General features: G+C 36.7%; 1 protein-coding gene across 6 annotated transcripts in view; it reads left to right on the top strand.

Moving 5' to 3' along the window:
- Window positions 1–13,197, top strand: part of BRD7 (bromodomain containing 7) — a 46,700-nt gene that overhangs the window by 9,162 nt on the left and 24,341 nt on the right. For all 6 annotated transcript variants that reach the window (XM_059905849.1, XM_059905854.1, XM_059905848.1 and 3 more), the window contains exons 3-5: window positions 9,419–9,548; window positions 9,896–9,953; window positions 12,621–12,765. In XM_059905849.1, coding sequence (XP_059761832.1) covers window positions 9,419–9,548; window positions 9,896–9,953; window positions 12,621–12,765 — 333 coding nt within the window. The remainder of the gene's footprint in view (window positions 1–9,418; window positions 9,549–9,895; window positions 9,954–12,620; window positions 12,766–13,197) is intronic.

The following is a 13,197-nucleotide window of genomic DNA, read 5'->3' as shown; positions in this document are numbered from 1 at the left end:
GTCGATTTCCTCTTTTATAGCTGTTAGCAGTTGCCTTATGTATTGAGGTGCTCCTATGTTGGGTGCATATATATTTATAATTGTTATATCTTCTTCTTGGATTGATCCCTGGATCATTATGTAGTGTCCTTCCTTGTCTCTTGTAACATTCTTTATTTTAAAGTCTATTTTATCTGATATGAGTGTAGCTACTCCAGCTTTCTTTTGATTTCCATTTGCATGGAATATCTTTTTCCATCCCCTCACTTTCAGTCTGTATGTGTCCCTAGGTCTAAAGTGGGTCTCTTGTAGACAGCATATATATGGGTCTTGTTTTTGTATCCATTCAGCCAGTCTATGTCTTTTGGTTGGGGCATTTAATCCATTCACGTTTAAGGTAATAATCGATATGTATGTTCCTATGACCATTTTCTTAATTGTTTGGGGTTTGTTTTTGTAGGTCCTTTTCTTCTCTTGTGTTTCCCACTTAGAGAAGTTCCTTTAGCATTTGTTGTAGAGCTGGTTTGGTGGTGCTGAATTCTCTTAGCTTTTGCTTGTCTGTAAAGCTTTTGATTTCTCCATCAAATCTAAATGAGATCCTTGCCGGGTAGAGTAATCTTGGTTGTAGGTTCTTCCCTTTCATCACTTTAAGTATATCATGCCACTCCCTTCTGGCTTGCAGAGTTTCTGCTGAGAAATCAGCTGTTAACCTTATGGGAGTTCCCTTGTATGTTATTTGTCGTTTTTCCCTTGCTGCTTTCAATAATTTTTCTTTGTCTTTAATTTTTGCCATTTTGATTACTATGTGTCTCGGCGTGTTTCTCCTTGGGTTTATCCTGTATGGGACTCTCTGCGCTTCCTGGACTTGGGTGGCTATTTCCTTTCCCATGTTAGGGAAGTTTTCGACTATAATCTCTTCAAATATTTTCTCTGGCCCTTTCTCTCTCTCTTCTCCTTCTGGGACCCCTAGAATGCGAATGTTGTTGCGTTTAATGTTGTCCCAGAGGTCTCTTAGGCTGCCTTCATTTCTTTTCATTCTTTTTTCTTTAGTCTGTTCCGCAGCAGTGAATTCCACCATTCTGTCTTCCAGGTCACTTATCCGTTCTTCTGCCTCAGTTATTCTGCTATTGATTCCTTCTAGTGTAGTTTTCATTTCTGTTATTGTATTGGTCATCTCTGTTTGTTTGTTCTTTAATTCTTCTAGGTCTTTGTTAATCATTTCTTGCATCTTCTCAATCTTTGCCTCCATTCTTATTCCGAGGTCCTGGATCATCTTCACTATCATTATTCTGAATTCTTTTTCTGGAAGGTTGCCTATCTCCACTTCATTTAGTTGTTTTTCTGGGGTTTTTTCTTGTTCCTTCATCTGGTACATAGCCCTCTGCCTTTTCATCTTCTCTATCTTTCTGTAACTGTGGTTTTTGGTCCACAGGCTGCAGGATTGTAGTTTTTCTTGCTTCTGTTGTCTGCCCTCTCTGTTTTTTGTTTTTTTAAGATTTTTTTGATGTGGACCATTTTTTAACATCTTTATTGAATTTTTTACAATATTGCTTCTGTTTTATGTTTTGGTTTTTTGGCCACGAGGCATGTGGGATCTTAGCTCCCTGACCAGGGATCGAACCCGTACCCCCTGCATTGGAAGGTAATGTCTTAACCACTGGACTGCCAGGGAAGTCCCCATGCTTTAGTTTTAATCAGACCATAATCTGCACAACACCGAAGTGTGTTGGCTTTTTTTTTTCTTAAGCATTTGAATGCCAAGCAGTTGGCAAAGAATTTGCCTGCTGGCATAACTCTAGTCTTTAGAAATCAGAGTACAGTGATGTTAACACTACAGTCAACATGGGGTCAACTATATATTCTGAGCTATTACTGTAGTATAGTAGAAATATTCTTTTATATCATACTATTAAACATAAAGGATCATAGGTATAAAGCCATGAGTATTATACTTTATGGGCTACTTCAGATATTTTCAAAGGTAACCTGACAACCCACTTTTCATTTATATGCTGACTTGAGAAGCTGATCCCTGAACAGAATGGTACATTACTGCGGAAGTAAGGAAGCTTGCACACCGTGTGGAGAACTAAGAACAATAGCATGAAAGTGGGCAAATGTGAGGGTGTGTACAAGGGACATAAAGTAGTTCTCTTTTTGAAGCGCAGAATACGTGAAGAGGAGGATGGGGTAAGATCTGAGAGGCAGTTGACATGTCAGAGTAGGGAGTTTGAACTTGAATATGTAAGCAGTAGAGAGTCAAAAACTTTCTGAGTGGAAGAATGATAAAAAGTTGAGCCTTAGTAACGGTAATCTGTTAATAGTATCTAGCAGATATTGAAGAGAGTAGAGACTGGGTGTAAGGAGACCTACTTAGAAGGCTTTTCACTGAAATAGCTCAGATGAGAGGTCTAAATTCTTTCATTGAAACTCAAACCTGTTCTTCAGAAAAGCATAATCCTAACCCGAATTCTGTCTTAACAGTTTTGCGAGTCAGCTTCAGGTTTAGATGCTCAAAGAAGGTAGGCTAGTTCCATTGCTAGGGATGTTATCAGAATAAAATGACAGGTGTTTTTCTTTAATTTTTTTAAAATCATGAGCATTAAATATATAGGATATTATTCACAATGCTAGAGTTAAGTAAAATTTTGTTTTATTTTTTATTGCTGTAACATTAGTTTATAACATTATATCAGTTTCATGTGTACAGCATTATATTTCTACTTTTGTATACAGTACAGCATGCCCACCACCAAAAATTTAGTTTCCATCCATCACCATACAGTTGATTCCTTTTACGCATTTCACCCTCCCCCACCTTCCCCTCTGGTAACCACTACTCTGCTTTGTATCTATGTGTTCAGGGTTTTTTTGTTTGATTTGTTCATTTATTTTGTTTTCTTGTTTGTTTTGTATATTCCACATATGGGTGGAATCATAACAATATTTGTCTTTCTCCGTCTGACTTGTTTCACTTAGCATAATATCCTAAAGGTCCGTCCATGTTGTTGCAAATGGCAAGATTTTGTCTTTTTTTATGGCTGAGTAATATTTCATCGTGTATATATATGTGTATATATACACACAAACGTGTGTGTGTATATATGCATCTTTTTTTTTCCATTCGTCCATTGATAGGCACTCAGATTGTTTCCATATCTTGGCTATTATAAATAATGCTGCACTGAACATAGAAGTGCATATATCTTTTCAAATTAAGTAAAACTTTTAAATTTTTCATTTATTTACTTTTTTCGGCCGCTCCGGGCGGCATGTGGAATGTGGGATCTTAGTTCCCTGACCAGTGATCAAACCCGCATCCCCTACAGTGGAAGCGTGGTGTCTTAACCACTGGACACCAGGGAAGTCCCAATGTAAGTAATACTTTTAATGAAAATTTAAAACTTACTCATATACAATAAATTCCCGTTTTTATTAAATACTATACTAGGTCCTAAGGGGCATACATACTCATAAAAACTAACATTTGAGTGTTTACTATATGCTAGCATTGTTCTGACTTCTTTATATTTACTATTTTAATACTTAATAGCTTTATGGGGTAGGTACTATTAGTATCTCATTTTGTTGCTGAGTTAACTATAAAGTAGCTTATAACTAGAGAGGAGAAATGAATGACTGTAATTGTTGAGCAAAGTGGGAATTCTCTCAAAACACAATTCATTGACTTCTTTCGTATGAATCTGCCACACCCAAGGTCTCAGGGCTGCTATGGCTTACTTGGGCTGGCAGAAAATCCTCCCCACTTTTTCCCATTCTGCTCTTCCCTCCTGAGGTGGTCCTGTTTCTTTTTTTTTTTTTTTTTTTTTAATAAATGTATTTATTTATTTTTTTGACTGCATTGGGTCTTCGTTGCTGCGCGCGCTTTCTCTAGTTGTGGTGAGCGGGGGCTACTCTTCATTGCGGTGCGCAGGCTTCTCATTGCGGTGGGTTCTCTTGTTGCGGGCACAGCTCTAGGCTTGCGGGCTTCAGTAGTTGTGGCTTGCGGGCTCTAGAGCGCAGGCTCAGTAGCTGTGGTGCACGGGCTTAGTTGCTCCGCGACATGTGGGATCTTCCCAGACCAGGGCTCGAACCCGTGTCCTCTGCCTTGGCAGGCGGATTCTCAACCACTGTGCCACCAGGGAAACCCCCTGAGGTGGTCCTCTTAATCACAGAAGATCTTCCCAGAGAAGAAAGGACTCTGACTAAGGGCATAAGAGTAGTGTTGGTCCTCTGATAGAAGGATTATTTATTTGTTTGTTTATTCAACAAATATCTACCAGAAACCTATGATGCACTAGACTCAAATGATAAGTAAAATATAGTTCCTACTCTGCAGGAACTCAAAGTTAGGCTGGGAAATCAGACACAAAAGGATAAATAAACTTCATGGCCTGGTAAATTCTAATAGAGGTATGAATAAAGTGTTCTGGGAGTCCAGAGGAAAGTGTTTCTCATTATGCCTTGGGGAAGTAGGGGAAAGCATCATAGAGGTAAGAGCTGAATTGTGTGGCAGATGCAGTTCCCAACCTAGGGCCAAAGATGAGGTGTAGCTTCAAAGTAATAAAGCTGATTTTTTCAGTTGAATTATAAAATCAGCTGTTAAAACAAAGTTCTGAAATTGTTTTGTACACTGGAAGCATTATTTGAATATAGACATAGATATCTATGTATATATATCTCTCCTACAAAAGTGACCAATCTGAAGGATAGTACCTAGAACTTCAGCTGTTACTTCTCATGCTTTCATGTTCCTATTTCACGCTGTCTCTTGTGATTAATTAATTCTACAAATATTATGTATTAGGCATTATTGAGCTTGGGGGTACAGAGCTGAATAAGACTTGGGCCTCTGCCCGCCAGGAACTCCAGAAAGAGGCAAATGTGTCTATGACATGCAATGAGTGTTATAATATTAATAATATGAGCAAAGATTTACTTCAGAGGTGTTATGAATTAATAAAATAACTTGCCATTGAGTCATGGATAAATTAGAATCTAGTCTGACATAAATGCAATGTGTTTGTAGTTATGGAAATAGCCACTTTTTCTCTCCTGCCTCAGACCTTCATACACACAGGATATTTACTCTCCCTGTAATTCTGTTCCCACCCCCAGCCTGGCTAAATTTTCTCTCCTTCAGATCTCAACTCAGATGTTACTTCTTCATAGAAGCCTTCCCATACTTCTCCAGTCTAAATTAGATTCACCCAACAATTATTCTCTCCTTGAAATCTGTTTGGGTTTTTTTTACTAAGTTGTTTGATGTCTGTGGCTTTTTACACTGTTGGCTTCCTAAGGGCAGGGCTGTGTTTGTTTATCCACCAGTACATATCCACACAGTAGAACCTCATTTAACTTATTGAATGCATGAATGAATGAGTATTCACCATGTGCTAGGTAGGCACTGTGCTAAACATTCACGTACACTATCTTATTTAATCCTCAGAACACTCTTCTGAGGTAGGTATTGTTGTGTCTGTTTTAGGGATGAGGAAAGTCGTCCCCCCCACAAAAATTATGTAGTTTATCCATGATCTCATAGCTAATAAGTGGCAAAGCCAGAATTTGAACCCATTTTATAAACTGAAATTATAAACCCTCCTACCTGAAGTTAAATGGCTTTAGTATTTTTGTTCAGTTTTCTCTATGTAATTAGCAAAATAAACTGCTCTTAACCAGAACTGTGTTAACTTCCGGTTTTATGTATCTATTACTTTCAGTAAGTGACATTAACAATAGGGTTCTATGGTATTTTGGAATCATAAAAAAAGAAAATTGGAAGGTAGGAATCAGAATGTTAGGTAGAGAGAGAACTATAGAGATCAAAGCCTCTTGTTTTACAGGTGAAACTGAGACTAAAACAGTGGAATAACTTGTTCAGGTTTACATTCTGGGAAATTAGAAGCTAGATCTCCTGATTTCTAGTCTGGCAATAACATGTTACAATATCTCCTTTCACTTTAGGGTAGTTTCCAAGTATATGTTTTTTATATTCTTTTTTTCTTTTGGACTGTGGCCCAGAAGGCAGTATTCTCTTGCCATACCAAATAGTAAAGTGGTCACTGTAGACCAGTCTAACTAGATAAAGTTACCAGATAGGGGTAGTTCAGAGACATTATACCTTCCTTTGGCACTTTTTCAGCTTTTCTGTTTCATGGTCATTTCACCATCTCATAAACTCTAAGATAAATAAGAATCAACAGTTGAATCTCTATCTTGCAGGTGATAAAGAGGGCTAGTGAGAGTAAATGAGTGCCTAAGAAGGTCAGAGTGTGTTAAGGGTGAAGCTAGAGCAAGAACTTGAGCCTCTAGACCATGTGTCAGCAAACTAGAGCCAACACCACCTGATTCTGAAAATAAAGTTTTATTAGAACACAGCCACACCCATTCATTTACATATTGTCTGTGGCTGCTTTCTTGCTATACCAGCAAAGTTTAGTAGTTGTGACAGACATTATGGACCCCAAAGCATAAATTATGCTACCTGGCCGTTCACCAGAAAAAAAAAGTTTGCCAACCCCTACTCCAGACTTCTTGTACTATGGTCTTAGTTCTTTCCACCTAGGAGAGTGCTTACTGCCTTTCAGGCTGTCCTCTATCCACAATTTACATTTAATAGGAAGAGATCTTGTCTCTGAGGGTCTTTTTTCCATTGAACAGATGTTGTTCTAAACCTGCCAACCTACAAAAGATTCATGCTAGTTTTTCTGGGGAAAAGATACAGAACTTTCCTGAGTCAAAAATTGCTGCTCCAAAATAAGTCATGAGGCCATAAAAAAGACAGCAGTCAACTTAATGGAAACTGACATCAGGTGCACAATGAATACAGTTTATAACGTTGTCTTCTGGAGCTTCAGTCAGTCATGTATTCTGTATTAGATGCTTTGGACTCTGAGAACAGAATGTGAAGCTCTGTATCAGTGATACTCAAAGTGTGATCACTGCACTGGCAATACTCACATATCCTAGAAACTTGTTAGTAATGCAGATTCACAGGCTCTACTCAACCTACTGGATCGGTAATTCTGGGGACAGGGCCTAGTCATTGGTGTTTTAACAAGACCTTCAGGTGATTCTGATGCACACTGAAGCTTGAGAACCATAATGAGACCTCAGAGTTTGCATTTCTAGCAATTTCCCAGATGTTGCTGGTCTGGGAACCACACTTTGAGAACCACTGTTCTAGATACTAGAACAAGAAATTTGGACATGGGCCAAGAAAATTAAGATCCTATTGAGAATCTTGAGCATAAAATAGACATTTTTGGACAATTTTACTATAAAATTTAATTTTTAAAATTCAGAGAACAAAGAATTAAAAAAACAAAAACTACCACCTGGGGCTTCCCTGGTGGCGCAGTGGTTGAGAATCTGCCTGCCAATGCAGGGGACACGGGTTCGAGCCCTGGTCTGGGAAGATCCCACATGCCGCGGAGCGGCTGGGCCCATGAGCCACAATTACTGAGCCTGCGCGTCTGGAGCCTGTGCTCCGCAACAAGAGAGGCCGCGATAATGAGAGGCGCGCGCACCGCGATGAAGAGTGGCCCCCGCTTGCCACAACTCGAGAAAGCCCTCCCACAGAAACGAAGACCCAACACAGCCATAAATAAATAAATAAATAAAAATTAAAAAAAAAAACAAAAAACTACCACCTGGATACCAACCATTCAGCTTTAACAAATCGTAACATTTTGCCTTTTGCTCGTATATTTGGTTTTTTTAAGAAATTAGAGTACAGACACAGATGAAGCTTTCTGTGTACCCTCCCAGAATCCATTCCTCTTCCTCATTCCCTACAGAGGACCATGAATGTGGTGTGCATCACATGAAAACTTGTTTTTATAATTTTACTCCTTCTGCATACGTGTGTAAAATACACTAATATATTTTTAAAACTTACATAACTGATCTTGTAATAATTCTCAACTTTTTCCTCCAGAAATTATGTTTCTGAATATAATACATGCTGATACAGTGTAACTTTAGACTATTAATTTTACCTGCTGTGTAAATATGCCATAATTTATTAATCCATTTTCCTTTTAGTAGGTTGTTCCTAATTTTTTACTCTTTCACAGAGTCCTGTAATAAACTTGCACATGTCTACATGTACACTTGTGAAAGGCAGTTTCTCTAGGGTATATGCCCAGGAGTAGAATAGCTGAGAAGTAGGGTAAAGGTAGCTTCAGCTTCATTAGATATTGTTCTCCTAATGGTTGTACCTATTTACTCACCCATCTGCAAGGTATGAGAGCCCCATTTCTCCACATTTTCATCAAAACTTGACATTTTTAGACATTTTAATTTTTACCAATCATAGAGATGTGAAATGCCTTCCAGTTTTTAAATTCATAATTCCCAGAGTTCCAGGAAACCTGAAGCTAGTTTTCATGTTTCTTAACATTTCCAGTTTTTTTTTCTGGGAATTAGTTATGATACCCTTTACCCATTTTCTATTGGGTTATTTACCTTTTTACATGAATCTGTAGGTGCTCGTTATGTAATCTTTGTTAATACTTTGAGTTATTTGTGTTTCTCAGTCAATAGGCTAGTCTTTTAGCTTTATAGATAAGAAAATCCCTCCTCTTGAGTCACAAAGATTCTGTTACTTTATCTCAAGTTTTAAAATTAAGTCTTTAATTTATCTGAAATTTACTTTTGCATGTGGTATGAGGTGGAGATCTAATTTCATATTCTTTTTAAATGTAGATAACCAGTTGTCCCAGCACTACCCTTTTGTCATTGATTTATAATGCCAATCTGTGATATATCAAGACTTTTCTATGTGCATGGGTCTGTTTCTGGGCTCTATGATACGTTCTATAGGTCCGTTTGTCCCTGTGTCAGACCCACATTGTCTTAATTATCACTTTATACAAATACTTAATATCTGATAAGACATTTTATTGTGACCTTTTCAAAACTGTTCTGACTGTTCTTGATGATTCACTCTTCAAGATAGATTATACAATTGGCTTATCAAATTTCATGAAAAATCCTGTCTTACAATTTTGATAGGCATTACATTTTATTTATAGATTACTTTGGAGCAAATTGACTATCTTTCAGTTCATGAACATGGTATATCTCCTTTATTCAGATCTTCCACAGTGGCCTTTCAGTAATGTTTCATAATTTTTCCTAAAAGGTATTAGTCATCTTTTATTAGATTTACCCATAGGTATATTATCTTGCTTTTGTGAATAGTATTATTTTTCTAATTGGTTATTTCTACCATATAGAAGCACTTTTTTTTCCACCTTTATGAACATATTATTCTCTCATTTTCCAGTAGATGGCAGTAAAATACATTAAGATTTCATTATTAGTAATCTTTTCAGTGGTGTCTTCTTTTTTTCCACTGAAATTAAAATGATTTGTTTTAGAGGTATTGATTCTGGAGTATTTCTAAATTATCTCCCTTTGTTCCATTTAGGAAGATAAAAAGAAGCGAGATCGGGACCGCGTGGACAATGAGGCAGAAAAAGACCTCCAGTGTCAGGCCCCTGTAGGATTAGACTTGCCTCCTGAGAAGCCTCTTGCAAGCTCTTTAGCCAAACAAGAAGGTTAGAATAACTCTGAATTAACTGTCCTGAATGAGGAGGCTGAAATTATTTTAAAGATGATAGCCAGGGAAAGTGACTGGGTGTTTAGCTTTTAAGTTAAAGTTTAAACCTGTTAAATTAAAATTTTTTTTAAGTTTTCTTATTTATATCACTGCTTAAGAGCTTTAAATTAGCTTCAGTTTTGAACTTGATATTCTCATACCATATTTGAAAGATAAATGGAATTTCTCTATGAGATATTTAATGATGGGTATGAGATAAGTCATATATAGAAAGAAAATAAGCTAAACAATACTGTCTAGAATCTTCCTTTTAAAAACACTCTTTTCCTTTCTTCTTTACTTCAGAAGTAGAACAGACACCCCTTCAAGAAGCTTTGAATCAACTGATGAGACAACTGCAGAGGTGAATGTTTTTTCCAACATTTTTATAACATGGAAATTGAAATGGGAAATACAGGATCCAAACCACGTCTTTTTATTATTATTATTTGTTAAAGCCATATTATATGGCCTGTATCCAAATGTACTTGATTTTAAAGTGGATGATAAATATTTTGCCTGGCAATAGAAGTACTCCAAGAGGCTGACTTTTAGATGTTCTCATTTGGTTTGTTTTAAATGGCAGCTTGAAGACTGTTACTTAATACTCTTAATGGCGAATTTCTCCTAATCTAAAGTAACTTCTGACGTTAAAGCTTTAAACCAGGATTAAACAATATAGATATTTCCATTTGCTAATACATAAACATACCTTCTGTATGTTTGTGCAGTGCTTATCACTGCTGTGAATATTCAACAATTACCAAATCTGAGAGAAGAGACAAAATGCCATAAATAAGATTTGTGACCCTCTCTTAAATGCAGAAATTTGATCTAAAAATTACAATATCTTGATAACAGTAATGTTAAGTTCTTAGAAAAGAATAACATGATCTTCATTAAAATATTTATTTTGATACCTCTCTTTACTCAGAATTTGAATTCTCAGCTCAAAGACATTTACATTATTGGAAGAGGATTCATGGGTATAGGGCATGCATTCTAACAGTGAGCTTTCTTCTTACCATGTTGGCCTTATATGTCAACCCCAGAACATATCATAAATAATTTTTTAAGGTAAAGCCTCTAGTGCTATCTGTATTCAACACCTATTCAGCTTTGCAGTGAAAATCAGAAATTAGTGGCCTCTCTTCCTTTTTGGTGTTACAGAACAATTGAGATATTTACATCTCAAGTCTTTACACTTGAGTAAATCATTCATTACTTGTCCCAAAGGAGTGAACAGGTAAGTATTAAGCATTCCAACTCAATTAGAATGTATGACTATAAAGCATTTTGGCTACCTTTTAATTTTGTTTCTTACAACGTAAGACCGGAATGTAGGGTAATGACGTCTCCTTAAAAGAAATCTACTTATCAGGGTCTCTCTTAGTCTAAGGATGTTCACATTGCTTAGAACATTTTGGGAATTAGAACCCAGAGCCACATTTTTTTGGAATAGCCTTAGTGATTCCTCATCCTTGAGGCTCAGTGCAAATGCTGGTAAAGAATATAATTGACCAAGTTTAATAATAGCATTTTTGGTCAAACCAAGTGGGACTGTATATTAAAATGACTAATTTTAGGAGATGTGGATAATTTGCTCTGAAGAGGCCCTCCAGAGATGCTTCATGGTGTTACTCACAGTAGCTTTCATGGACAATATGCATTTGGATGTATAAGTTCCAGACTGGACATTTTTGCTTATTCTCGGTACTTTTTAATCTCACTGCTTAGGCGTCCTGCTGGGAAGAACAAAGGCAGATTCACACACACCTAATTCAGCTTCCATCTCTATATTTTATCAGATTTATGACCTAGAACAAATCATTTGACCTCTGAGCCTCAGTATTCTCATCTCTAAGCGAGGATACCACCTCCTTGGTGGCTTTTGTGAGGATTAGATATAAAATACCTCAGTTACCTACCACTGGCCCTGGCATGTGGTAAATACATTTTTTGAATTGCTGCTATTATTATTTTTTAATAATAATAAATATATTTATTTAATAATAACCATTTTTATTGCTGTGATTATTTGGAGTAAGAAAGCTTTGATATGCCAGATTTCCAGAGGAAAATAACAATCTAATGAACTAATCTTATAGAGCAGTGGTTCTCAACCCTGTCTATCCTGGAAATATCAAAATTCAACCCTAGGAAAACCATTGCCTGGACCACCCTCCTATAAGAGATTCTCATGTAGTGGGTCTAGGGTAAGCCTCCCACCCCACTGGAATTTTTTTAAAGCTCCTCTAATGATTCTCATTTGCAGCCAGAGCTAAGAACCTATGATGGAAAGCACTGGGTCTCAAGTTTGGGGGTATTATGAGGACCTTTTTAATGTCAGTTTTTTGAGGATCCCCCCCCACACACACACAATAGAAGTTGTATCCACTGATTAAGAAAATATATATAATCATCCCTTGGTATCCACAGGGGATTGATTCCAGGAGCCCCTGTAGATACCAGAATCCAAGGATGCTCAGGTCCCTTATATAAAATGACAGCAGTCCAGTGAATACAGCCAGCCCTGCATATCCACATTGAGAAACCCACGGATACAGAGGGCCAGCTGTACTCATGAGGAAGCAACAGCTCTGTGGCCCAGGAGTCCAAGCCTAATTAGAAAACAATATGGAAGATTGCAGATGTGCATTCATTGTTACTATTTCTGCTCTTTCCTCTATGATTGATAAAAATACATAGTACTAATCTTCCAGAGTACAAGATATTGGGTAGTTAATCTAGATTTCTTATTTTGTTTCATCTTTCCCTGTGTTGGAGATGCTATGAATTAATTAAGCTGCATATTATAAAAGATTCTTTGTCTTAAGGGTACAATTTGTATGTAAAGCATCTTAACCTTGTTAAATAGTTATTAGTCTTTAAAATCGTTACTTCAGTTTTCAGTGAAAAACATATTAGCCTACTACAAATTCTACATCTGAAGGGTTTCCTCTGACTCATGCTCCTTGACCAGTAGATTGTTTGTGGTAGAAATAAAATTGCCTTTTTCCTATCTTCACAGGAAAGACCCAAGTGCTTTCTTTTCATTTCCTGTGACTGATTTTATTGCTCCCGGCTACTCCATGATCATTAAACACCCAATGGATTTTAGTACCATGAAAGAAAAGATCAAGAACAATGATTACCAGTCTATAGAAGAACTAAAGGTAACTCTAGTTTCTTACCTCTGTTGGAGAAATAGACTGAGCTATGCTACAAAGTAACATCTATTCAATTGAGACTTTTGGATCCTGTATGTACAAAATCCTGGCAGAAATCTGCATGTCTGGTATTCAGAATCTTTCTCAAGTTTATTTTAATACCTAAAATCTGTATTTTTTTGTCTTAGAAAACATCTTTGAGCTTGGTGATAAAAAACCAGACAAAATAAGCCATCTGCTGTCTTTTATTATTTTTTGGGTTTTGGTAAAATTTTGAATTTCATGTGTTCTATAAAATATTTTCTCAACCTTTAAAATGAAAAGATGTTTGATTTTTAATTTCAGATCAATGCAGGTAAAATTGATATATTTTTTAATTGAAGTATAGTTGATTAACAATATTGTATTAGTTTCAGGTGTACAGCAAAGTGCTTTAGT

The sequence above is a fragment of the Balaenoptera ricei genome, chromosome 19 (assembly GCF_028023285.1).
Source record: "Balaenoptera ricei isolate mBalRic1 chromosome 19, mBalRic1.hap2, whole genome shotgun sequence".
Taxonomy (NCBI): Eukaryota; Metazoa; Chordata; class Mammalia; order Artiodactyla; family Balaenopteridae; genus Balaenoptera; species Balaenoptera ricei.
This window is presented reverse-complemented; position numbering and strand designations above follow the sequence as displayed.